Source organism: Melanerpes formicivorus, unplaced genomic scaffold, assembly GCF_026170545.1.
Source record: "Melanerpes formicivorus ecotype bairdi unplaced genomic scaffold, bMelFor1.0.p_v2 SCAF_1, whole genome shotgun sequence".
NCBI classification, from domain to species: Eukaryota; Metazoa; Chordata; class Aves; order Piciformes; family Picidae; genus Melanerpes; species Melanerpes formicivorus.
This window is the reverse complement of record NW_027142353.1, coordinates 46,947,136-46,974,691: the sequence shown is the minus strand read 5'-3', so window position 1 is coordinate 46,974,691 and position 27,556 is coordinate 46,947,136. Positions and strand designations below refer to the sequence as shown.

At 39.3% G+C, this 27,556-nt stretch overlaps 1 protein-coding gene across 6 annotated transcripts; it reads left to right on the top strand.

Annotated features, from left to right (window-relative positions):
• Nucleotides 1–25,021, top strand: PNPLA4 (patatin like phospholipase domain containing 4). Of its 6 annotated transcripts, none has more exons than XM_068141797.1 (9): nt 1–244; nt 1,297–1,609; nt 2,190–2,316; nt 8,073–8,257; nt 11,956–12,050; nt 12,228–12,363; nt 15,612–15,677; nt 21,371–21,523; nt 22,064–25,021. In XM_068141797.1, exons 2-9 carry the CDS (start codon nt 1,379–1,381, stop codon nt 22,193–22,195), a joined length of 1,125 nt encoding a protein of 374 aa, XP_067997898.1. In that variant the 5' UTR covers nt 1–244; nt 1,297–1,378; the 3' UTR covers nt 22,196–25,021. The 6 variants fall into 6 exon arrangements, with proteins under 6 accessions (XP_067997898.1, XP_067997927.1, XP_067997918.1 ...); XM_068141826.1 differs by lacking the exons at nt 21,371–21,523; nt 22,064–25,021 and adding exons at nt 16,043–16,173; nt 18,178–19,340; XM_068141817.1 differs by having other exon boundaries at nt 242–324.
• Nucleotides 25,022–27,556: the final 2,535 nt, after the last annotated feature.

Here is a 27,556-nt window from a genome sequence, read left to right as displayed (position 1 = left end):
CGCACTGTCACAGTTGAGGAGCTGCTCCCTAAGGCTGCTTGAGGGCTTTTGCGCCCATGCCTGCTGGAATGCGCGCAGGCTGCGCTGACTGAGCGCAGGCTGCTTCTGAGCTGGGACTGGAGCCGGAGCCGTCGGGGGCTTCCCACGGCTTCCTACTGGAGTTGTCTCCGCGACTGTTACCGAGGGAGGTGGGCCCAGGTCCCGCCTGCGAGCCGAGACTGGCAGGGTGCCACCGCTGTATTGCGTAAGCCGCATTAGAGCTCGGGGAGGGTCTGAGGCAGGAGCCTGCGCGGGGAGAGACTCCGAAAAATTGGGAGACTAGAGGTTAGAATTTGAAGGGATGGGGCCACCCGAAAAATCGCTCTTCTGTTGTAAGTTGAAGAGACGGCAGGAACTTCATGCCGTTTGCTTCAGTTGTCACTTGACATTCTGTGTTTGTTACATTTTAAACTTTTGTCTTATCGTTTCAGCTTAGTTTTGCTTGTTTATATCAATTATTTACTGAGAAAAATGGAGGGAGGAAAAATTGTAATTACATTGTAGGCCTCATCTCAAAGCACACAAGAATAAACAGAAAACCTTGAGCTCAGTTATTTGATTGGGCTGAAGTTTGAAGCTGGTAGTTTGTTCCTAGGACTTTGCCTCCACAGAATGAGTGTTATAGTTTGTGCTTCTGGCCAGGGCAACACCCTGCTTGTCATCTGAACAGGTGCATTTCCATGTTATTTTAATGGTTGAAGTTGTACTAGGTTGTAATGCAGAGTTACATTTGATTTGTGAGACACTCCTAGGCTGCCCCTTGTAGCCTAGAAGGTGACAGGGGCTTTCCTCCTACCAGTCAGCATACCTTTTTTTTGTTCTTTTTCTCATTAGGAGCTTGACTCAGGACTTGGCAAACAATTTGTTTGAAGCTGCCTGAGCATTCATTGCACGTTTTTCAGATGAGGTAGAAGGAACAGTGCATTCATGTTGTTATTTATGAGAGACAGTATGTTCACTTGTTCCCTACAATTTCAGTCCTTCCTCTTCCTGAAATGGTTGACTTTATAGTTAGTGATGAACAACACAGTGCCAGATGGAGGCTGGTAAGGAGGAGAGTAAGGGCTGAACAAAAGTTTTGCTTAGGACTGTTTTCATTGTCGAGTCAATCAATTGTTAATGTGTCTGTGTCAAAAGTTTGTGAAGAGGGCCTTGTTACAGTGTCAGGGCCTTGATGTACAACTACTTTTCAACTTCTCTTTTTTCCTTTTCTTCCCCCTCCCCCGTCCCTTCTTCTCCCTTTATGTTTTAAAACAGGTTAAGTTTAGAAAAGAGAATGTTTCCACTGCATACTGCTGTGGCAGCCAAGCTTGTCTGTTGATACTTCCTTTGCAATTCCATGGTAAAACAGCTTCTGAAAGTACCCATTTGGTTGCCACATAATCTGGATCCAAAGGTCGCTTTTAAGAAAATGTGGGCTGCTAAAAGTCTTTGTAGTGTTCAAATGCAGTTGCTTCACTTGAAGAAAGGCAGACTATGTAGCTACATGTTTCCAAAAACTCAGCAGTTCTGGATTGGAGTTCTAAACAACTGTACCACAACAGTGTCACATAACAGAGTTGAATTCCAGGTAAGTGTCTTTATGGTGCTCTAAGTGTAAGCAATGTACATCAACACAATGATAATACAAATTCTTTTTCAAATCTACAGAGCTTTTGATCTTGTAGCCTTATTTATTAATTTATTGTTGGGATATCAAGGTAAAGGGGCAGGCAGCAACAAGGTGCAGAAGAACTACTTTTTCAGAATAAACTTGTGTCTAATACCTCTGTCTTAGGGGGAAAATGTCAATTTTTATTAGACTGGTAAGGGAGGATAGAAACATAAGAGTTTGTTTATTAAAAAAATCTGTAGATATAAACAAACAACAAATGTAGGAAGGACACTGATAGTTCCAAATGCCAATGTTTTCCTAGATGTCTATTGAAGTTTATATTAAAAATAAAAATGTTGGCATGTATATATAGTGGAACATTGTTTTCAGCTAGTTAAGGATCATTTTGGGGGATAAGCATTTGAGAAATTAATCAGAATGGCTTTGCAACTATTTTAAATTGACTTTATTAATTTGTTAAAAGATTAATTATGTTCACCTTATATCTGTCTGTTGTTTCTCCTTTTAATAATAACATTTGACTATGTGATTGTAGGTTTCCAAGTTAAATGATAAACATTCAATAGTAGATACAAGAATGGCTACTAGTGCAGAGGAAACTAAAGCAACTGCTGGAAAAAGTCCCAGTGAAGTATGTGATGGAAGCCAACATTCATTAGAAGGTACTGAACCTTTTGCTACTCTCTTCTTGAAGTCAGCCATCCCTGTCCTCTCTACAGATCTTCTGTTAAGGGTCAAGATAGTCTAAACTTCTAACGTGGAAGTATTATATAATGCGATGTAGGTTTTTCTTTATTTTTCAGTTTTAAGGGGGTTATATGTAATTTTTAGTATGAGAAAGTTGTGTAACTCAGCTATTAAGACATTTAGGAGAAGTGTACTTGGAAAGTGTACTGATTGTTTTGTATTACTTTGAAAGTTTTTTTTTTTCTTCCACTTCATTGAATTCTTATAATGCTTATTCCATATGGCTGGATAGATGCAAAACTTAGTTTCCCCCTTCTCTTGCTAGCAACTGTAGTGACTGTTAAGTAGACTAGAGTATATTGGATGGTTATTGGGTTTTGCGAGCCTGTTTTTGACCAGGAGATTCAATTCCTTCAGTTTCCACTGAAGGCTATGAATGGTCATTGATGCTAGTGAACAGGTTTTTTTCTGTTGTAAATGTGAGATGCAATTAAACATTCCCGTGTGAGTGGTGATTTCTGATTCAGATAAATTAATAATTACAATTGTGACCTTCATTTTACTAATGCTGCCTGGCTAAAAAGCTCATAACTTTGCTTCTTTTGTCATTCCTAGCCAATGACTAATCCTCAAATGTACTGTTATGCATCATACATTTTAGCTCTTGTGCTTCAGGGTACTTGATCATCTACATTCTATGTGTATTTAATTTTTGTTTGTAAAGGTTTTGTAGTTGATTCAGCTTTTATTTACATATGAGATGACAGGGAGGTAGTTATGACTGGTATAGACATAGAGATTTATGGTACACCATTTACATAATTATATTGCTTAGGAAACAGCAGTATGAGAAACTGCTGTGCTATGTCTTGTGCATGACAATTAGGAAGACAGTACCTGTCCTGAAAAAGCTGTATTATACTGGTCTACAGGCCTGCCTCTTGGCATATATTGCCTTGTAGGTTTGCATTAGAAATGTGCGATACTGCTGAGTAAACAGAAATGCCTCCTCCATGTATTTTTTTAATCACCAGTAAGATGTTGGTTTATGTTTTTTTGGTTTTGTTTTTTTTTTTCAGATGAGAGAATTATTTAAATAGAACTCTTAGGTTTAGATTTATTCCTGAATGCTCCCGCATTATTTGTAAAGTAATGAGATTGAACAGCCCCAACGTTCTCCTGCTTACTTCTAGAAGTAATCTTATGCTTGTTTTTTTTCTCCTTGTAGACAACAGAAGCATACCTATCCCCTTAGCCAGTTAAAGTCTTTATGCCAATAAAGTAAAATAACAGTATTTCTGAAAAGTGGGGTAAAACCATTTTGTATTTCCTATTTGCATCACGTCTCTACAGTGCACTGTCAAGCTAAAATGTATTTGTGTATCTCTTCAGGTTCACTGATTATTTTTTTTTTTGTTGTTGTTGTTAAGATGTGGCAGTGTGGTAACTTTGAGTTAATAGGGAATATCTTTATGTTAAACCCTCTAAGAATATTTGTTACGATGTCCTGTGGAACAGGTGTTTCATACCTTGCTTTTCAAACAGCAAGATTTCTGCTGTTTGCACAGGTAGATGAAAAAATGGTTTATGTGCAGATGTGTCTGTGTTCTGACTTCTGGTACTCTGTAAGAAATTGGCAGGGATTAGTCATACTGTAAACATAATTAAATTTCTCAGTATGTTCTCTTGGGGGTTATATTTCTACTATTCTTTTTCATCAAAAGAGCAGTGATCTACTGGATCATCAAAGCTAAAGACATTTTTTAATTATAATGTATCTGAAATACACAATGCCAACTTGCAAATCAAGTGTTGCCATGACATATTTGCAAGAATCAAAAGTAATGGGAAAAATTATATTCTTATAGGAGTGAATTTCATGGCTTTCTATTTCTTGCTTTTTCTGATTTTATTGGACATTCATCTAATGAATGTTCTCTTATCTTTCTCTCTTATTCAGAGACTCTTTTGCAAGATGAAAACATGTTGCTTAACTACATCTGTCAAGCAGATAGTTCCTTATAGAACCATGATTCTTATTAATTTGTACCATGTTTGCAGGATAAGTGCAAATTTGTTGTAAGATGCCATCAATTCAATGTATGGAACCTCCCTGCAGGTAGATGTGATAAATATATAATGTAGACCTGGGAACTGATCCTAATTAATAAAAATGTCATGCCTTGATAACGCAGCCGTGCTGTTGCTACTTCTGATTTGAAATTCTCTTAGAGAATTTGTAAATGAGTGTTTTATTGCATGCCATACAAATTCAGTAAAATACTTCTGTTTGAAAAAGAAAATAATAAAATTGACGATTAGTTTATGCATAACAAAGTATGAGACTAGCAGCACTCTTTAATAGTATTCCTTTTCTTGAAATCTTAAGAGTTCTTTTTGTATGTTTGTCTCTCACTGAACCTTGTGTCAATCAAGAAATTGATGTCAATACTTGTTCACTAATGTCTCTTGTCTCTTGGGGTGGGAAATGAAGGAGGAAGAAGGGCAGTATAGGATCTAAATGTTAAGAAATTAACTTTCATCCAAGAGTGAATTGCATGTATCCAGACACTCAAGAGAACAGTTACTCACAACTGATAATTAGGGGAGGTTTAGCCTGGATGTTGGGAAGAAGTTCTTCACAGAAAGAGTTACTGGCCATTCGAATGGGCCAGGTTGGGGGAGTGGAGTTGCCATCTCTGGAGGTGTTTAAGAGGAGACTGGATGAGGCACTTGGTGCCATGCTTTAGTTGATAAGATGGTGTTGGGTGATAGGTTGGACTTGATGATCTTGAAGGTCTTTTCCAATCTGGTTAATTCTGTTCTGTCTCATGTAAGAAAATACAAATTTCTCTTTAAGCCTTGTAAGACAAGGCATGGATATTCTGACTCTAGTCAAGTGTATTTTCAGCAGTTTTTGATTTGAGATTCAAATAATCTCTTTAGTTCACATAACCTTCTTTTGTACTCTTAATTTAGAGAAGGTATATCAGCAATTTGTATATACAATGAAGTGTGATTGTCTTACACACTTGTAGCAGTTTGAGCTCGGTGCCCTCTGATGTATTCATATGAGGGGTGCTTCCTGTGTCCCAAAGTCCAGCCCAGTGGACTTTTGGACAGGAAACCAGGTATTTCATACCATAATTCCCTGTGCCACTATAATATCCAGCGCTTCCTCTTTCTCCTCTCACCGTCACCCGGTTACTTGGGGGAGGTTTCTCCCAGCCTTGGGCCTGGCTAGGCCCAAGGCTGGGGGGATGGGCAGTCTCAGTTCTGGCCAGCTGAGACTAGCCTAGCAGTGGAGGGGGGTGTGGGGGGGAAGGAGCCCTGGGGGTCTTGAGTGTACCCTCAAGTGGGGAGTCTGCTTTGGGATTTCTTTTGTCACTGTGCTTCTGGCTTTCTGTAAACATTCACTGCTTTCCATTTAAACTTTCCATCACTTTTGCAATCCGTTTGTCTGAGTTATTATTTTTGCCTGTGGTGGGGAGAGGGTCTGCCTCAACCCGTCACACTTTTTTTTTTTCTTTAAAAAAAACAACTAAAATTCCTTGCTGTAACCATGCTTTACATACTTAGGGGTTGTTTTAGTGTGGGTTTTTGTTTGCTTGTTTGTGGGGTTTTGGTTTTTTGCCTTTTTTATTTTATTGTTGGTTTTGTTTTGCTTTTTTTATTGGTGAACATCTATGTGTTTTTCAGCAGGGAGAGATGTTAGAATGTTTTGTAAATGAGCCTTGTAGAAGGTTTAGGAAATGTGTATATACCTTTACATAGGCATGCACATGTTTGCTTTTATTTACATAAACTTATAATCTTGCACTTATGTTTGTTAATTACATTTCCTAGGCCCCTTACACATAATTCTTGGGATTTGTGAACTCTTACTATGCTGGTTTATTTTCTGACCAATCAACTATGGAAACATGGTTGTTATTTCATATACTGTTTCATATTAGTTGTGTTTTGAGCCTGAAATCTCCTTTGGACAAAAATGGAAGTTAATTATTCCACACTTGTTTTTCTTCTTACTTAATAATACAGTCCACTTAGCCAGCTTCATCTTTTTGTCAAAATGGTCAATGATGTGAATGCATCTTTGCACCTAGTTTGTAGAAGGCATGGAAGGAGCTGCAGCAGTTGGTTGAAGTCCCAAGAGTTTAACTACCCTGAAAGGAAGCACATCATGGTATCATACCTCAGTGTCTTAAGCTTTTTCCACTCTACTGGGGGAGGGGAATCTTCAAAGTAGAGTTGTTTTTTTTCTGTAAAACCTTGAGTAAATCTTTATCTTCTCTGCAGTATAGTGTTTTGGTTTGGTGGGGTTTTTTTTGTTTGTTTTGTTAAAAGATTCTTTGTTTCTGTGTGCAAGGGATCCCACTATGAGTAGGATAAGGTAGCTTAATAACTGCATTTTATGGTAGTATAGTGTTTTAGCAGCCTGATCAATGCACCAAACAGTATGCCCTGGCACTGAGGTGCACACTCTCTTATTTTATAAACCTGGTTAGACTTGTTTGTGGTCTGGTTTTCATAACATTATGGGTAACGTAGTTGAATTTAGCATGTCTTTTTAACTAGTGGCTTTGGCAGCTGTTTCTCATCCTCTTTCCTGTTCTTCCCTTTCCTGAGGTGAAAAGGCAACTTAAACCAAAATCTGTTGCTGTTCACGTTTACTTTTCAGAACTGATACCACAGTGTCTATAGATCATTGCTGATGATATGTTTCCTTTGGAAATAATAAGCCAAGTATATTCCTGAGTGTACCAAAATATTTTTCTAGTCCCATTCATATTGAGATGTATCCAGATATACTAGGAGTTTATTTTTAATTAAATATTATGGCAATCTGTACAATATCTTGCATATTTCTACAATATCCTATATGGAATATCTTGCTTTCATAATTTTAGTAATATGCAGAAGAGCTAATATAATACACAAGTTTGTTTGGTTTTGTTTTTGGTTTTGTTTTTTTCTAAATAAACCACCCACAGCAGTCTGAACTTAGGCTTATTGTTTGAAACTAACCAAAACATAACAGATTCTGTCCTTGCTACCTTCAGTGTGTGTGTGTTTTCATACATAGTGCTTTGTATTCTACTACTTTACTTTTAATTCCTTCTTATTTTAATAGTTACAACAATAAGTTGTATGCTCTTCTAAATAAACAGTGGTGTTTTTTTTTTAAATAAGAATGTGTCTATTAATGATTACTAACATACTAGTAAGGAAATGAGCTCTAAAGGTCTAATAAAAATCCCTTTCCTAGGGAACAATATTGGGTTCTGGGCTGCGTGTTTTGTAAGGGGAGTATGATGACAGAATAGCCAGCTGTGTTACAATTTGATTTTCAGTCTCGTGGCTAACTGTTCCTTTTTCCAGAGCATTGCTCTCTCATTTTTTGAGTATCTACTTTTCTTTTGTATTTCGTAGACAAATTAGATGAAAGTGTGTAGTTGCATTGTATATAGGTATTTATTTATTGATTGATTTGAAAAAGATGTTTATGCTAAGGAGTATTTCAGAGTTGTTACCAATTTTCTAGAAGATAAACTGTTACTTGTTTGATATAGTTGGTAATCAAAAGTTTTTGTTTTTTTTACTGCTTTCAAGTAAGATGCCTTTTGTTATGTAGATATATTCTTTTGGCACAGAATACACAATATACTATATGTATATTCTAAGATAAAATTAACTGATCTTTTCTGACTCTGAAACTTTATTCCCACAGCAAAAATGAAACGCATCAATCTGTCATTTGCAGCTTGTGGCTTTCTGGGTATTTACCACTTGGGGGCAGCAGCTGCTTTTTGCAAGCATGGTAAGAAGTTACTGAAAGTTGTGAAAGCTTTTGCAGGAGCTTCTGCGGGATCACTGGCTGCCAGTGTCTTATTAACTGTACCAGAAAATATAGAGGTAAATTAATAAATTCGTAGGTATACGACATGATCATTTTCAAAGGATATGTTTGAGTCCATCATCTAATACTAAGCTTTGTAAAGTATTTTGGCTCTTGTTTTTCTTCTTGCTCCTTGTAAAAGGACTTGTATATATTTTCGTAATCAAAAGTTGTGCACATGGCCAAAAATGTCTGAAGCAAGTATCTCTTTATCACAAAGGTTTGTCATATGGAGTTTATGTTTTAAGCTATGTCAACATAAATTTAATGTATGTGAATTGAGGTGTGTGCAGTCGGATATACTTTAAAATACCAAAATGTGTATGCACTTATTTGCTATTTACCACAAAGTTAATCATTGTTTTGTTGGCTAGAGGTAGGCTTAGTTAAGAAATTGCATAGCACCAGTGTTTTATCCTTTTGTGTCTGGCTTAATTGCTTTCCTTCCTTGTAGTGCTTCATCAGGCAATGCAAGGAGTGGCTTGTGCACCTCCTTTAGGCTCAGTATAGTCCACAACTTAACAGCAGTAGCCCCACTGTGTGCCTTGGAAGATTAATGCGCATGGCATTCTGTTCTGACATGCTGCACATGTGTTTGGGTGTGTTTTCTTCAGAGATGCCACTCTTTTCTCACCATGGTCATGGTGCCATCTAAAGACAGCAAAGTGATGTTCAATGACTGCCCTATTGCAAGTTCTGTGGGAGATCGTTACCTGCTCTTTATTTTTTTGTTTGTGTTCCTGCATTGATTAAGAATCCTTTGTCCACATCTAGTGCCCGTAGTGACTTTGCCTTAACGTATGTAAAGGACAAGACCTTGCCAAAATATTAATATTTCATTAATGCCTTGAATTACAATAAATGGTATTAGTGGAAAGGAGAAGCCTGATAAAAATTTATGTATGCTAAGGTTTCAGTCCAGTGAGCATCAGGTAACTTTCTCTGGGCCTTGCGTATTACAGCTCTGCTGCATTTGATTCAAGTAATATTCCCAGACACTGATCTTTCTTCCTGTTGATTTCTGTTGGGATAGGAACTTAGCTTGCAGTTAGCTGTACTTCTGTTGCTTTCAGCAATAAATTCTTTCCTTGCTCTATTCCACCACCACCCCACCCCTGCAGGTGACTTCATATTAGGCAAGTTCTTTGTTGTGAAGAGAACCTTACTTGTATTCTCTTCAGGTGTTACTCCTTTTCTGTGGCATCTGACTAGTAGTTCAGTTTCAAGTTTGCTCAGTGTAACACATTCCTTTACGGTAAACAAGGCAGTTAGCCTTTTCCCAAGGAAACTTTTCTTATTGTAGTCTCTGGGCATGAACATACGTTTCCAGCCTAATCCAACTTAAAAAGACCTTTCTAAGGAAAAATATTACAACAGCTTTTAATTTTTGTTTGTGGAAAATGAGTCTATATTACACTGAGGATTTTTTGTCTTTTCTTGTGGACTTTTTATGTTTGTTTACTTTTTAGTCATTAGGTTAACTTTTTTTTTTTTTTTAATGGAAAATTGAGAGTTGTGTTTGTTTGTTGTTTTTTTGTTTTGTGTTTTTTTTTTTTCCAGTGGAATAACTCTTCCTAATTCTCGATTTAAGCAAAGATGGTTTTGTGTACTAAATAAAATTAATTTTTTTTTATGTCAGGATAATTATATTGTTACCTTGATTACATTTCCAACATGAAGCATTTTATATTCATAAATATCACACTCTCATCAGCTAATTTTGTGGTATTTTTTATTTTATTATCCTCTTTCCCAAGAGATAGCTATGTTACACAACCTATAATTGGGACTTCCTCCATCTCCTAGTCTCAAAGTTCTAATACAATCTTTTCTTGTCTTGAAAAGATTGTAACATTGAAGTTTTATAATTCTTTTGTTGCTATTCTAATACGACAGTTTGAAGATGTTTTTCTATCATATATCTGTCATTGTTGAAAAGGCATGTGACTTGGGAATTCTATGGAGGCTATTTATAGACTTATAGATAAGTATCTTTATTTCAAAAGCACCTTGATCAGTTTTATATGAAATTAGTTTAACTCAGTACAAGAAAGTATAACTTCTAAACATGTCCTCAGTCACTATTTAAAATTTAGATACATGTTTGAAAACTTCTAGCACTAAAATGATAAAAAATATTATAGCTGTAAGAAGTTGTCTCCTTTGACAGGAAAAAAAAAAAAAAAAGAGAGTAGCTCTGGTCTAATATTTGTAATATGGACAGTACTTTTCTGTCATTCACCTGAGTTTGTCCATCTCTGTTACTCTTGGCTCCCCATCACTTTCTTAAAACATGTTAGAAATAAAGATAGTAGTTATGAGGTGCTTCTACAAAGGATTTTGTGGGTTTCCTCTCTAGAGAGAAAAGTGCCTTTTACCAGCAGATTGACTACAGAAGCCTAGCTGCCTAATGTAGTATGAATTCAAGGCTTGGTGCATATTAGTACTTTGAATTGGCTTGGAACTGGCAAGTACCTGGTAGGGCAAAGGTAACCTATGTGAAATCAGTTAAGGCAAATCTTTCCAGTGGTTGTTGCTTTAAGAGGTATGGACCCTGTAATGAACTTTCGTGTGTGTATTGCATTCATTTGAAGACAATATAAAGAAAGCAAATGCAAGAACTTTATTTCACTTGTTGTAAAAGTGATGTTGGGAAGTGAAACTACTTCAGTCAGCTTGCTCCTGATCTCATACTAATCCTCACCCCACTCTTTCCTGTGTTGCTTTCCATTAAATTCTGGACCTTACTAGCTAGGAACCTCAAACTATTTATAAACAGGTCTTTTACTCTCTAATTATGGGTTTATAGGTGAACATGGGTATAATACATTGATCGTGTACTACTTTCAGAAAGTCAGAGAAGACTGAATTTTTTTGCCAAAGTCCCTAAAATCAGTAGAGAAGTCTGCATAAAATGATAAAAACAGGAGTATAATTACTAAATAGTGAGTCTTAAGCATTCAGAATCGTAATTCATTGTTTCAGAATCTGTTTGCCAAATAGAGATGCTACTGATTCCTTTCCTCTTGTAGTTCTTAAGGCTCACACTTCAAACTATTTTTCTGCAGTTATCAACACTGGATATTTCAGCTTATGTAGAAGAGGTTATCTGTGCAGTGGGTTCTATTGCCTGGCTTTCTGCAATGTCTTATCTTCCTGTGTTATCTATCATAGTATTCCATTCATTAAATACTTTAATAGAATTGTATTCATTAGCAGCATTTTTTTTTGCATTTGTGGGAAGGAATTGTAATAATCGTAATTTTTCTAATATTTATAGGCATCTTAATGTAGTTGTGTGTGGTTTTAGTACTGAAATAGTTTAAAATAAAAGGTGGCTTTACAGTTAGAATACAGATGATTGTTCTTGTAGTAGAACTGGTTAGCAGTGGTAATATATAGAATAATATCCTTTAACTTTCCTTGATAAAGTAGCATTCATGTGAGGATTTATTATGATTAATTTTTATTTTTTATATTATAGGCCTTGTTTTCATACAAATTAGCTCTTCTAAAGAATTCCACATTTTGATGTGCATATAACATTACAAACCAAGCACATATGGGAAAATGTATCTAGTCTTACAGCTCTCTGTTGATTACTGTTATCTCTTTCATGATTAAAACTTTAGCCAATAGTATGTTTTAGATACCATAGTTGAACATACTTACTGTAACTAAAATGTCTTAAATGGTGAATATCTTTAATTTCCAGAAAAGTAAGCAGTTTGCCTATGGATTTGCAGAGGAAGTTAGAAAATTGGACTTCGGTGCTGTAACGCCTGGTTATGATTTTATGAAAACACTTAGGTACCTATCTTGGTAAAACTATAAGATCATTTCCATGTGAAGATCTCTAAATGAAAGTGCAAAGTATGCATGTCTCTTCTCTGTTGTGGTGTGCTCAACGCTCTTTTACCCCTAACATATTTTCAAGGTTTTCTGAATAAAGATGGTGAATAATGTCTTGCATTTTCTTTACTCTAGGGAAGGCATAGAGTCTATTCTTCCTTCAAATGCTCATGAGATTGCTGAGAACCGTCTGTATGTGTCAGTCACTAACACCAAAACTGGGGAAAATCACTTGGTTTCAAATTTTGCCTCCAGGGAGGACCTCATTAAGGTAATGGAGTTGAATATTGTTGCTTTAAATGAAAGTGCTTGAGTTTCTTCAAGGCTTAGGAGTATGTTGCTAGCTGTACAATAAATAAATCTGTTTTACTCAACTAATTGCTTATACTTTCAGTGGTGCTACAACCATAACATAACTGAAGCAGAATTTGATCATGCAGTTTCACAGGTTTTGCTAAAATTTATTTTGCATGTGTTAATCTGTTTTTAAATCCTACCTTGTAGACAATGTGTTTAAAAATTAACAAGGTAGCTAGTCGCAACAGTAGAAGATAATAAAATAGAGAATCTCCAAATTCTGTAACAATTCGCTGAGTCGTACTGCATCCTTTACTTCAGAGACACTATTTAAATTGTTTAATCACAAAAGAAAGTAAAGGAATTAAAAAGTGTTGGGCTGTATTTTTTTTTACAGGTTTTTTTGTGGGGAAGAGATAGAATATAAAGTTAAGCACCATATAAACTGTATTTTAACCATCACTGGAAAGCATATCCTTTACTGCCCATATTTTTTGAATGCTACTGTTTAAATTTGTATCAATATTATGTGTATAAGATGATAGGAAGCGGTAGGAGGAATTCATATGCATGTAAAGCGAAGGTTATTTCTAGTAATTGATTATATTTTAGTGGAGGACATTGTAAGATACAGCAGAATAAAGGAGGAATTAGAGGAAGAGAGAATTCCCTCTTTTGTGTCCTTGTGGATGCTTAGTGTAAATAGGAGGTTCTTTATAAATTGACATTTAAACTTAAAAAAAATCACACTGGTTAGCAAAATCTCAAAGTGTGCATTTGGTGTTAGCCTTTACAGTACCGTATATATTCTACATGGTCAGTCAGTTCTCAGGATTTATAGGACTTAATCACACAAAGATATCTCAAATTTCACACTGCTATTTCCAGCTATAGTAGCCAGCAGTGGGAAGTCTGGAGTTTACTATTTTGTGGGCTTGTGATTTTTGTAGTGAAATCTTCTAACTGGAAAGGAATTGGGTTCACTTTTCAGCAGTTGTTTCACTGACTTGTTTCCAAATGCTGACAGTAGAATGAGTTGGAAAAATAGGAATAAATTCCTAATAATTGCTCATTGGAATGCATTCATATTACTTGTTCTTTCAGTTCATCTCATGTGTTTTGGTGCACACCTTCAAATATGCATGTATCATTTATACAACAGTCAGACTGTTGATGGATGGTTGCTTGGAGACCTAATAAGAGTTCTCTTCCTCAATAACTGCCTTTTCTCTCTCTAACCCTTTTTGGGAAAAAAGGGAGGTAGGGGGAGAGAGCGGGGTACAGGGGGGAACCCTCCTCTGTCTGGAGGTGGGAATTTCGTTCCTGTATTTTTTTTCTTTGCTGTATATTTCTGTATATATATTGTAAATACTGTATATATTGTGTATATACAACCTGCATTCCATATATTGCTTGTAAATATAGCATTCCTTTGCTTTTCCAACTGAGTTAGCTGTGGTTTTTTCCCTCTTTGTGGGGGAGGGAGAGCTAGGCCTTCTCTCTCAACCCACTACATTCACACACCGGCATTCCTAGACCTGCAGTTCTTAAACTGGACATCGGGGGAAGAGAGGCCTAATTTGTGTGTTTGTGAGTGAGCAGGGCACAGAACACTGCTGCATTTATTTTCGGAAGGTGGGAATAGTGAATAGGTGTCCACAGTGGTCTGTCAGTGGTAGGGAAATACTGAAAATGTACTTCAAACTTGTCCTTCCTCACCTCATTATTGATACCTCAGTGACTCTATAAGAAAGACCAACTGCTTTCTTGAAAAGAGTTCACACTTTGCAGTGGTCATCTGGTTTTGTCTCTTTTCCTTTGTTAAAACTCTTGTGTTCATTTATTTTAGTTAGAAGGACCAAAATTACTGAGATGGAGTTGAAGGAGAGAGGAGAAAGGGACTTGGACATGGCAACAAGCTGATATTGGGACCTTAAAACCCCTGGAGAATGTTACTTTTGAAAATCTGAAGAGTAGGGGTTTCAAGGTGGACCTTCTCTAATAATTTTGAGAAGTAAAGGCCTGTCTGGTAGAGAAATAGCTACAATTTCACATTTGGAGAATAATAGGAGAAAGCATTTTTATCTGAGCTGAGAGCTCTGGTGCTTTACATCACTGGAAGACAAATAGGCAAGAGTGAAAGACTTCATATAGAGCCCTACATAAGACTCATTAGGGGGAGGAGAGATGTTTAATACTGAAAGTATCTTAATTTTTTTCAAAAATAAATGCAGTTCCACTGGATAAATAAAAAACAACCCTCACACATGTTCTTCTATATTCTCTATGATTTGTGGGATTTTTTTTTTGCACCCAGTCAAGAGTGTATATACTCCAGTCTGTGACCTACTTCTGATCCTCAGATTTGTCTCTCATGCTGCCTTGCAAGCATGTGCATGCATATTTATCACATTTAGCTATGTGAAAATTTAATAAAGGTTGCACTTTATCCACACATCTACCCCTTCTCTTTGAAATGCTGTGTACTGATGGCACTTCTATATATAGGTGGATATGTAAGTATAGAGACACATACTCTCACAGATGTTGCTATGAGGGGATGGAAAGGCACGTGTGTGTGCACATCTATATGTGACAGAAGAGGTGTCTTGATACAAAAAAAAATTAAACTCTAATGTTGTGAAAGAGCAAATAGTAAGTTGTTAAATGTGTTAAACATAAAGTGTCGATACTGATAAATGTAAATTTTCAGACTCTTTGTAGTACTTTGGAAATTTTGAATTCTTAGAAAAGATGATTTATTAGAAAAGTAAAGATGATATAAATATGCCAAAAGAATGATTTGGTCAGCTTCTTTGATGATATTTTATATTGCATGCTTTTGCATGTTCAGCATATGCATATTTAGGTTCTGCAAAATCACGTATTTGCTTCACATTGTGTGAGATTTAAGTTTGTACTCTTTTGAATCACATTAATCAATGAGTTCATTTGTGTTATTTTGCTTTGAGAGTTGTCTCTTGACCAGTCATAAAAAAACCAAATCCCTTGGTGATACTGTGATACTGTGAATAGCTTTAATCAAATTTTGACATATCACAATAAGGAGACATTTTGAGGTGACAGTGGTTTTCTGAAAAACTAATATATTGACTGCTTACTGCTGTATTATTTAATGTAGATAAATATGTATGGTTCAAAATGACTTCATTACCTTTTCTTCAGTTTTGTTCTCTATTCTTTCTGCTTTGTTTTCTCTAGGTCCTGCTAGCAAGTAGTTTTGTACCGCTATATGCAGGAATTAAGCCAGTGGAATATAAAGGAGAGGTAATTTTTCATAATTTTTGATTAACTACTGATTTTTGTGTGTATGTGTAAGAGCGTTCTTCATTTGTAATGTAATTACTCAATCTCAAGGGAAAGCAACTGCAGTGCTGTATTTTATAGAATAATTATTGTTTCTGTAGATGCCATAGATGAATACCACAAAGGATGATGTGAGCTTGTTTGTGTTGTTTCAACAGTTGTGAGTGCTGAGACTGGAATGATATGGATTTGATGGGTGAATAAGGAATTTGCTGTATGGGTAGTGCTCAATGGCTTGAAGCCCAGAGGGGGAGCAGTGACAAGTGGTGTGTCTCAGGGATCCATACTGCAACCTTTACTGTTTAATATTTTTATCAATGACATAGACAGTGAGATTGAATGCACCATCAGCAAGTTTGCAGATGACAGCAAGCTCAAGATGTCTGGTGCTGTCAATAAACCAGAGGAACAGGATGTCATCAAGAGGGTTCTGGACAAGCTGGAGAGGTGGGCCCAGGTAAACCTCATGAGGTTCAACAAGAGCAAATGCAGATTTCTGCATGGACCAGGACAATCCTCACTGTCAATACAGACTGGGGGATGAGGTGATAGAAAGTGGCTGTGTGGAAAAGAATTTGGGGGTGCTGATGGACAGGAAGCTGGAGATGAGCAGGCAGTGTGTGCTTGCAGCCCAGAAGGCAAATCACATCCTGGGCTGCATCCAAAGATGCATTGCCAGCAGATCCAGAGAGTGATTCTGCCCCTTTGCTCTGTTGAGACCTGACCTGGAGTACTGTGTACAGGTCTGGAGTCCTCAGTGTAGGGAGGACATGGACCTGATGGAGTGGGTCCAGGGGAGGGCCATGAAAATGGTCAGTGCGTTTGAACACCTCTGCTATGAGGATGGGCTGAGGGAGCTGGGGCTGTTCAGCCTGGAGAGGAGAAGGCTCCAGAGATACTCAATAGCAGCCTCCCAGAACCTGAAAGGGGCCTACAGGAAAGATGGAGAGAGACTGTTTACAAAGGCATGCAGTGATAGGATGAGGGGCAATGGCTTCAAACTGGAGAAGAGCAGACTTGGATTGGATGTTAGGAACAGGTTCATTGCCATGAGGGTAGTGGAACACTGGAACGGCTTGTTCAGGGAGCTGGTTGGAAGCCCATCTGTGGAGATACTCAAGGTGAGGCTCAACAGGGCTCTGGGCAGCCTGATCTAGTTGATGTCCCTGCTTTTAAATGTGTGATTTCTGGTTTTTAGGCTAAAGGACTTAGAGAAGGGTGAGAGCAAAAACTTTAGGATCTGCCTTGCCATAGTATTTGCTTTGGAATAGTGAGAATGAGGATTTGTAGGTGAGTTATGTGGGCCCCAAACCATACAGTACAGAGCAGGGTACATGGCCATGTAACCTCATGAACCCAACATGGTAATCACTGAAGTCAGTGAGATGGATTGGATACTGATCTGCCTCTGGGAGGTTATCTTATTAGGATCTCCTGAAAGTTTTACTGTGACAGAATAATGTTCTGTCTGCATTTACACTGGTTTCGGGGAGTAAATCATTAATTAAAAATAATCTGAAGAAGAAGGAAAGGTAAGATAACCTCTGAGAATTGGTAGTCCCTTAATGGCCTTCAACAGATTGAGCTAGTTTATTATCTGGGTTGGGGATGTAAAATGCCTTTGGACTAGGCTTCCAATAACATAAGGCAAACCTTGCTTCACGTGAAACTACGCTTGAGTCATTTTACTATCTCTGAATCTCTGGCAAAGTTAATCCTTAAGCCAGATAAAGATCTGCAGATGATTGGGTTGACTTTATATGATGATGAGGCTGTAGTTTGTGTCACTGTAGTCCTTACAGTTGAGATATATTGGTAACAGATGTCGCAACTCTCCCTGCTTATACTGAAAGATAATTTGGCTGTGATGCCTATAAAGATTAGGCTTGTGCCCCTAGACTGCCTTTAGAACCAAGAAATACGTGGGACTCTGCAAGAAATTACTTGGTTGTATTTGGGTTTTCTTTTCCATTCTTTCCTGTACTCCTGTGGCAGCCTTGATGTCTGCTCCCTCTCATGTGCCTGTAGTGTTGCATTTTCCCCACCTTTTTCTTCATTCCAGCTATTGCTATTTTGGGTTCATCGCATTTCTCTGCACCCTCTGCAGCACCTCAAAGTCTTTCTTATACTGTGTTGCCTGAAACTGGACATAGTACTTGAGGTGCAATCTCACTAGCGCTGAATAGAGGGGTGGGATCTCTTCCTTACTTCTGGTGGCCACTCCATTTCTGATAGAGGCTAGGGTGTTCTTTGCCTTCCTGGCCTCCTGAGCATATTGCTAGCTTATGTTCAGCGGCATGTCAACCAACCCCCCCAGGCCCTGTTCTGCCAGGCAGCTTTCCAGCCACTCTGCCCCAAGCCTGTACCATTGTATGGGGTTGTTGTGACCCAAATTCAGGAGCCAGCACTTGTCCTCATTTAACCCCATGCAAATGACTAACTAATCTAGATCACTCTGTAGACCCTTCCTAGCCTCAAGCAGACCAACACTGACTTCACAGAATCACCAAGGTTGGAAGAGACCACAAAGACCATCAAGTCCAACACATTACCACAGACCTCATGACTAAACCAGCACACCAAGTGCCACATCCAATCCCCTCTTGAAGGCTTCCAGGGATGATGACTCCACCACCTCCCTGGGCAGCCCATTCCAATGGCTAAGAACTCTCTTGGTGAAGAACTTTCTCCTCATCTGGAGCCTAAAATTCCCCTGGCACAGCTTGAGACTGTGTCCTTTTGTTCTGCTGCTGGGAGAAGAGACCAATCCCATCCTGCCTACAACCGCTCTTCAGGTAGTTGTAGACCGCAATAAGGTGTCCCCTGAGCCTCCTCTTTTCCAGGCTAAATAAACCTAGCTCCCTCAGCCTCTCCCCATAGGGCTTGTGCTCAAGGCCTCTCACCAGCCTTGTTGCCCTTCTCTGGACATGTTCAAGTTTTTTGATGTCCTTCTTAAACTGAGGGGCCCAGAACTGGACACAGGACTCAAGGTGTGGCCTAACCAATGCAGGGTACAGGGGCACAATGACTTCCCTGCTCTTGCTGGCCACACTATTCTTGATGCAGGCCAGGATGCTATTGGCCTTCTTATCCACCTGGGCACATTGCTGGCTCGTGTTCAGCTGTCTGTCAATCAGCACCGCCAGGTCCCATTCTGTTTGGGAGCTCTCCAGCCACTCTGACCCCAGCCTGTAGCTCTGCATGGGGTTGTTGTGGCATAAGTGCAGCACCTGGCACTTGGATTTGTTAAATGCCATCATGTTGGACTCTGCCCATCTGTCCAGTTGGTCAAGGTCCCTTTGCAGAGCCCTTCAACCCTCTAACTGACTAACATCTGCTCCTAACTTGGTGTCATCTGCAAAATTGCTGATGACTTACTCAATCCCTTCATAGTATCATAGTATCAGTCAGGGTTGGAAGGGACCACAAGGATCATCTAGTTCCAACCCCCCTGCCATGGGCAGGGACACCCCACACTAGATCAGGCTGAACAGAGCCTCATCCAGCCTGGGCTTAAACACCTCCAGGGACGGGGCCTCGACCACCTCCCTGGACAACCCATTCCAGGGTTTCACCACTCTCATAGTGAAGAACCTCCTCCTCACATCTAGCCTGAATCTCCCCACCTCCAGCTTCATTCCATTCCCCCTAGTCCTATCACTACCTGAGATCCTGAGAAGTCCTTCCCCAGCCTTCCTGTAGGCCCCCTTCAGATACTGGAAGGCCACAATTAGGTCACCTCGGAGCCTTCTCTTCTGCAGACTGTACAGCCCCAACTCCTTCAGTCTGTCCTCATAGGAGAGGTGCTCCAGCCCTCTGATCATCCTCGTGGCCCTTCTCTGGACACATTCTAGCACCTCCACATCCCTCTTGTAATCGGGGCTCCAGAACTGGACACAGAATTCCAGGTGGGGTCTCACCAGAGCTGAGTGGAGGGGGAGGATCACCTCCCTTGACCTGCTGGCCACACTTCTCCTGATGCAGCCCAGGATTTGATTGGCTTTCTGGGCTGCAAGTGCACATTGAGAGCTCATGTTGAGCTTTTTGTCCACCAGCACCCCCAAGTCTCTCTCCACAGGGCTGCTTTCCAGACAGTCACTGCCCAGCCTGTATTTGTGCCTGGGATTGCCTCCACCCAGATGCAGGACCCTGCACTTGGCCTTGCTGAGCCTCATGAGGTTGGCTTGTGCCCACCTCTCCAGCCTGTCAAGGTCCCTCTGGATGGCCTTCCTTCCCTCCAGCATGTCTGCTGCACCACACAGCTTGGTGTCATCAGCAAACTTGCTGAGGGTGCACTCAATGCCACTGTCCATGTCCCCCACAAAGATGTTGAACAAGACGGGTCCCAGGACTGATCCCTGAGGGACTCCGCTTGTCCCTGGCCTCCACTGGGACATGGAGCCATTGACAGCCACTCTTTGGGTGCGGCCATCAAGCCAGTTCCTTATCCATCTAGTGGTCCACCCATCAAACCCATGTGTCACCAGTTTGGAGACCAGGATGTGGTGTGGGACAGTGTCGAAGGCTTTGCTCAGGTCCAGGTAAATGACATCAGTTGCTCACCCCGCATCTATTAATTTTGTCACCTGCTCATAGAAGGCAACCAGGTTGGTCAGGCAGGATGTGCCCTTGGCGAAGCCATGCTGACTGTAAAAAATTGGTGCACCGTTCATCCAGATCATCAATGAAGATATTAAAGAGCATGGGGCCCAGCACTGATCCCTGGGGGACACCACTAGTGACTGGCCACCAGCTGGATGTGGCACTGTTCACCAGCACTCTCTGGCCAGTTCCTAACCCAGAGCAGAGTGTTGCTGTCCAAGCCATGAGCTGACAGCTTGGCCAGCAGTTTGCTGTGGGGGACGGTATCAAAGGCCTTGCTGAAGTCCAGATAGACTACATCCACAGCCTTCCCCACATCCATCAAGTGGGTCACCTGATCATAGAAGGAGATCAGGTTGGAGAGGCAGGACCTGCCCTTCCCAAATCCATGTTGGCTGGGCCTGATTCCTTGACCATCTTTCAGGCGCACAGTTATTGCCACCAAGATAATCTGCTCCATAATTTTCCTTGGCACTGAGGTCAGGCTGACTGGCCTGTAGTTTCCAGGTTCCTCCATCTGACCCTTCTTGTGGATGGCGATCACATTGGCCAGTTTCCAGTCATCTGGGACCTCTCTGGTGAGCCAGGACTGGTGGAAAATAATGGAGAGTGGCTTGGCCAGCTCATTTGCCAGCTCTCTCAGCACTCTAGGATGGATCCCATCTGGTCCCATAGACTTGTGAGTCAAAGTAACATATTAGAGGACTATACATGGTCTGCTATGGTTCATGTGTAATAGTAACAAACTTATTTTTTCATGTATCTGAGAAAAAATGAGGGGGGGGGATTTTGTTGATAACTAACAAGTCTTATGAGTAGCTTGATAAATATTTGTGTGCGTGTTTTAGTGATTATGTCAAATGAACATTTATTAAACACCCTAGGGGTACATTGGTTTTTGTTTCATACTCAAGTTATGTAATGCTATTCTGAGAAGAAAAGTTCAATATTTTCTTGGGATGTTGTGGGGGAGGCAGGAGCAGAAATGATAAAGTATTTAGTTATGATCACAGTACTAAAGTTACTTTGAATATATTTATATTTTCCAGTAGAAGTGGGTTGATGGTGGCCTTACCAATGGCCTTCCTATCTTGCCTGTTGGAAGAACTGTGACAGTTTCTCCTTTCAGTGGTCGATTAGATATCTGTCCACAAGATAAGGGACATGTGGATCTCTATCTTAAGCTTGCAAAACAAGATATAATGGTAAGTTGCTTGTTTATTAAGTAACTTCAGAAGAGGAAAAGACAGCTGTGCAGTTAAGTTAATAAGTTAATAAGCTGCGTTTATTGAATGCATGCATATGTAATGTTTTTGCCATTTTCTGGTTTGCAAATGGAGGGTAAACATTTTCTACAACATGAAAAATGTAAAGCAAGAACAGTTGAAAGGCATTGATGCTCAGTTTTGTGTAAGTAATCACAGGATATTAAATGTAAATAATCTAGGCTTGCTTTAAGCATCATCTGTCTAGCCAAGCAGAGTGTTTATCAAAAAAACCCAGGTTTTTGACAGTTTTACAGGCAGTCTGTTTTGAAGGCTGTACGTTTGTTACAGTCTGTGTTGGCACACATGTGACACAGCAGTGTACCTGAACATGGTTAATTTGCTTGTGTAGACATAGCCATACTGGTCTTTTGTTTTCACATATGCTACACAAAGCAACTGACAGAACAGTCAGCAGCACAATCCAGTCTAGAGAAGTTGCTTTGATAAACTAATTTATTGCTTCTTGCTCTGTTGCAGCTGTCTCTGTCCAACCTAGTGAGACTTAATCAAGCTCTCTTCCCACCAAACCAGGAGAAAATGGAATCATTTTACCAAAATGGATTTGATGATGCTGTACGATTTTTACTGAAAGAAAACTGGTTTGAATAGATGGTACGCAGAGAATTAACGAAACCTGATGGCTGTCAAAACACAGCTACAGGCATGCTACAAAATCTCAGTGACTGTTGTCTCAGTTCTTGTTTGGGAAAACAAATGGAATTGCATCTGCTTCTGCTGAGAAAGTATCTGCCCTATTCCAAAGACCTGTATAAACATGTCAGAATGGGAATTGTGCTTGCCTGGTAGTCGTCTTGTTTTGATGAGGTTCAAGCTTACATCCTTTTTGCTTCAGATGAGGACTTGAATGTGGGATTTGGAAAAAGCTCACATACAACAGTAGGTACAGAAACTTGAAAAAGTAATTTTTAGTGTTGAGAGACAAATCAAAATTGTACCATAAAAATTATAAACCTGTATTGTTCATTTTCATGTAATAGTCATGCATGCTAATTGGGTGCTTGCAGTATTGCTGATCTAATAAATATGTACTTGAACACTTAGCACTAGCCACAAGAAATAAAACGTTTGTTCTCTTTGATATGTATATTTTTTTAACCTTGTCTTCCAAAATGTGAAATACTAGTTGAAATTTGTAACAGAAGGCTAATAAATAAGTGTAAAATTACCTTGTAAAGAAGGGTGTAAGAAATTGTTGTATTTATTATGTTTTCTTCCTCTGCTAAATTTGAATAAATTTGTTTTCTTGAAAGAGTTTATTGTAAAGTTTTTAAAGATCTTATTTATACATTTATTGGAATGCTATATTAACATGATTCTCTGAGGAAAAAACTCAAACAAAAGCATCTATTGGAAAGAAGTTGAATTGCATTATCAGGTAGTGAACTCAGATTCATGTAACTTAGTGTACTTTTCACCTTCCTTTGACTACCTGAAATGCAAGTTCAGAATTTCTAGTTGCAGTGCTTAAATGTTAATACCCACAAATGTGTATTTAAAAGCAAACAATGTTTTTATAAGTTTATTTTTTTTAAAAAGTTGATTTCTCAATACTTAAAAAATAGTAATTAAATGTGCATGAAGTTACCAAATTCCCCCAGAAAATCTGTGGGGATGAGAAATAAGATTGAAAGTCCCCAGTTACTATAGTTGTTCGAAAGCAGATGTGAATTCATGCAGCAGAGATTGAATTATTTTTATTACTGATGTTCACAGTATTACTGTGCTTATATTTGGAGCTTCTGAGGTCCAAATATTCTATGAAGTGTTTTCAGATTCTAAAAATATGTTTATACACAATATGTCTTGAAATCTGTAATTAGTGTTTCATTCTATATCTCTTTTATCCAGCTTCAAAGATCAGCTGTAAGACTTGGTGTTCCCCTTCTGAGTGACTAAAGTTGACTCACTTTTTATAACTATTGCACAATTAATGTATAAGGCTGTAACCTCTTGTCATTTTATTCTTGGAACTGTTTCCTTTCTGATAATGTCTGCAGTGGTAAGCAAATTTGAAACACAATATTCAGCTTGCAGTATTTCATTGCAGGGGAAAAAAAATTAAAAATGCAACTTTGTCAAAGTATTAATTTCCTTCAAGTCACACATACATAACTATTCTAAGGCATCACTTCCTCAAGTACTTCATTACTATGCAAATTTTGATAAGCTATTTCTATGCAACTTAGATTTACTGTTGTTATTTACATAGATCTCACAAGTATTCTAGGCAATTTCAAACAAGCTTAAAATGCAGTTCTCTAATACAAAGAGTTTATATCACAATCTTAGATATGGCACATAAGCAGTAAGGATAAGTCCTACAGCAGTAAAATTATTTGTGTAGCCTATCTACATGTCAAGGTGATTTCAGTAGGTTTTGTTTTGGGGTTTTTTGTTGGCTTTGTTTCAGAAAACATAAGTTACAGCTTTTAAAAATGCATTAACTTGTTCTTGGGAGATGCATATACCTGATATGCATTATGACTGGCATAGCCAGCTAAATAGCTAGGAATGTAGAATGCTACAGGAATTTTTAAATGTACAGGGTGTGTAAGAAGTTAGAAATAAGATCAGACAGTGCACTGGGAAGCATTTGAGGAATTCCGCTCTGATAAGCTGTTTTTTAAAGTTGTCATTGCAATGGACAGATGGTACATTAGAGAACTGCATTTGTAAAGCAAAAAAAGATGTTTGAAGCAGAAAAACAGTCAGATGTGTTGATATTTAGAAGACCTTTAACTTTTACAGTATTTTGGTGATAGTTACATATACTAAGGCTCGCTTAATTTGTAGCTGTGGTAAATTTTTTAACTTAAATAAATTAACAGAATGAGGGAAAAAAAAAAACCAACAACTGAATTAAAAACATTCCAAGTTAAGCAATTTGTTTTTCTTTTCTTCCTTGACTGAGGTAGCATGTATCACACATGCTCATATCTTACAGCTGTGACTGCACACAGCTTGGTTTTCGTGTCCTTTGCCTTCTAATGTCAATTAAAGTTCTTATTAATGACATATCTTCATAGTCTTGATTAAATCCATTATTATTGTTCTGGATGGTTGGGTAGCAGTGCTATCTATATTTCTTGACTCATTCTTGCACTTTTTACAGCACTGGATAATCTGTTGCAATATTCCACAAAATACACTGTTAAACAGTAAAAATGCTTTCATATTTATAGAACATATTTCTAACTAAAGGAATAGCAACCCAGTGTTTATTCTGAATTATTTCTAAAGTTGGTACGCATAGCACAGTCAAAACAAAATGTGGAAATACTGATTTTGAACTACCTCTGTGAATTTACGGATTATTCATTATTATTAATAAATATTAGTAATTTGTTAGCTAAGATACAAAGAAATTATTTGTTCATAGCTTACCTGATTCTGAGTTAATAAGTGGAATATTGTCAGGCATGGAGCATTATGATACAGCAGAAGAGGTATGGCATATTTTGGTTTAAAATGAGAGTAAGAACTAAAACAGTGTTCAATTTTTTTTGTGGTGTGGTGGTTTGAAAATTCTCCCCCCATTAAATTTGCCAGACCAGCTCAGTTGGAAGCAAATGAAAGCTGTATTTACAAGCAAAACTACAATCTACAATGGAATTCAATTAATATATACAAATATGCAGTATTTACAACTAATCAACAGCGCAAGAACCCCCTGGTCAAAGACCAGAGGAAGCTACTAGCTTCTTCCTCCTTGCCTGCCCCTTACTCTCCTGGATAAAAGGGACAAGAGAAAGGAGCAGAACAATGCAGCCAAGGTCAAGCAGAAGCAAGTTAGTATCTCTCCCAAAGATCAAAGATGTGAGAGAAGAGAAAGAAATTGTTTGGGGAACTAAATCCTATGGTAGATATCTCTCCAATTGGATTGTTTGGAATTATCTTTGTTTTCCTTTTTATGTCCAATAGTGATTGATTTACATTTTACTACGTTCTGTTCAACATCTGTGAAAAATTTTAAAGGCATAGCTGAAAACTATCACAGGTGGCTTAGCTTCTTACATGCTGAATTCTAAGCCTAGTGCTTGTCCCATTCTAGTGCAGCACTGTGACCTGGTCTGCATTTGGAACCACAGGAAAAGTTTGGTAGAAGTAAAAAACAAGGGAATAGCTGAGAAGACCTGAGACTCAGAATAGGCAGCTCAGTCCACTTCCAGAGGTTAACACCCCTGTATAGAAGCTCCCTGGAAGACTTAACCAGTCATGACATGCTATGTTTAAGTGGTGGCCTCTGAGAGCCAAAAAGCCTTGGGGTCTTCTCGTTCTTCTTTCATTAGCTCACGCAATGTTTTTCTGATACAATGCATGGTTTTGTGGTGGGAAACATTTGTCATTTAGTAAATAAATGACCTTAAGAAGTTACAAATTTCCTACGTATCTAGATGTCAGTGCTCATCTTTTTAGTCTGTGATGAGTTGTTCCTGGACAGCAGCCAGTCACCCACTGAGCTCTCACTCACTCACTTCTCTATCACCATTCAGAGAGGGGAGAGAATAGGAATACTAAAATTTAAAAAACCCTTGTGGGTCAAGATAAAGACCATTTAATAGGTGGAGGGAAAAAAGAAAAAAAGAACAAAATCAAACCACCACTGCCACAAACCAAACAAACCAAAAACCCAAAACCACAATAACAACAAAAAACAATAGGAACAACAAAATAAAACAAAGACAAGTGAGGCAGAGGAAATCACTCATCACTCCCATTCAGTAGACCTGCCTCTCTAACCTGATCTTCTTCTATGATCAGGTGACCTACCTGATGGATGTGGGGAGGGAGGCCTGTGGATGTGGTCTACCTGGACTTCAGCAAGGCCTTTGACACCATCCCCCACAGCAAACTGCTGGCTAAGCTGTCAGCTCATGTTTTCGACAGCAACACTCTGTGTGAGTAGTGGTGAATGGTGCCACATCCAGCTGGAAGCCAGTCACCAGTGGCATCCCCCAGGGATCAGTGCTGGGCCAATCCTCTTTAATATCTTAACTGATGATCTGGATGAGGGGATTGAGTCAGTCGTCAGCAAATTTGCAGATGACACCAAGTTGGGAGGAGATGTTGATCTGTTAGAGGGCAGAAGGGCTCTGCAGAGGGACCTCGACCAACTGGACAGATGGGCGGAGTCCAACGAGATGGCATTCAACAAACCCAAGTGCCAGGTGCTGCACTTTGGCCACAGCAATCCGATGAAGAGTTACAGGCTGGGGTCAGAGTGGCTGGAGAGCTGCCAAACAGAGAGGGACCTGGGGGTGCTGATTGACAGCCACCTAAACATGAGCCAGCAGTGTGCTCAGGTGGCCAAGAAGGCCAATGGAATCTTGGCCTGCATCAAAAAAAGTGTGGCCAGCAGGAGCAGGGAAGTCATTGTGCCCCTGTACCCTGCATTGGTTAGGCCACACCTTGAGTCCTGTGTCCAGTTCTGGGCCCCTCAGTTTAAGAAGGACATCAAGACACTTGAACGTGTCCAGAGAAGGGCAACGAGGCTGGTGAGAGGCCTTGAGCACAAGCCCTATGAGGAGAGGCTTAGGGAGCTGGGATTGTTTAGCCTGGAGAAGAGGAGGCTTAGGGGTGACCTCATTGGTCTCTATAGCTACCTGAAAGGTGTTTGTAGGCAGGAAGGGGTAGGTCTCTTTTCTCTAGCAACCAGCACCAGAACTCAGGGACACAGTCTCAAGCTGCACCATGGGAGGTTTAGGCTGGAGGTTAGGAAGAAATTCTACATAGAGAGAGTGATTGCCCATTGGAATGGGCTGCCCGGGGAGGTGGTAGAGTTACCATCACTGGAACAGGTCATCTTGAGTGCAATCACACAGCACTTACAGGATGGCCAAGGGGTCAGGCCCAGCCAGCATTGATTTAGGAAGGGCAGGTCCTGCCTGACCAACCTGATCTCCTTCTATGATCAGGTGACCCACTTGGTGGATGTGGGGAGGCTTGTGG

Bases quoted from the DNA above. Each gene is read 5' to 3' on its own strand.
- PNPLA4 (XM_068141797.1), top strand. From the start codon at position 1,379: ATGGTAAAACAGCTTCTGAAAGTACCCATTTGGTTGCCACATAATCTG. The intron at 12,051-12,227 runs GTACCTATCTTG...TCTTTACTCTAG, and splicing joins GATTTTATGAAAACACTTAG to GGAAGGCATAGAGTCTATTC. The intron at 21,524-22,063 runs GTAAGTTGCTTG...GCTCTGTTGCAG, and splicing joins TTGCAAAACAAGATATAATG to CTGTCTCTGTCCAACCTAGT.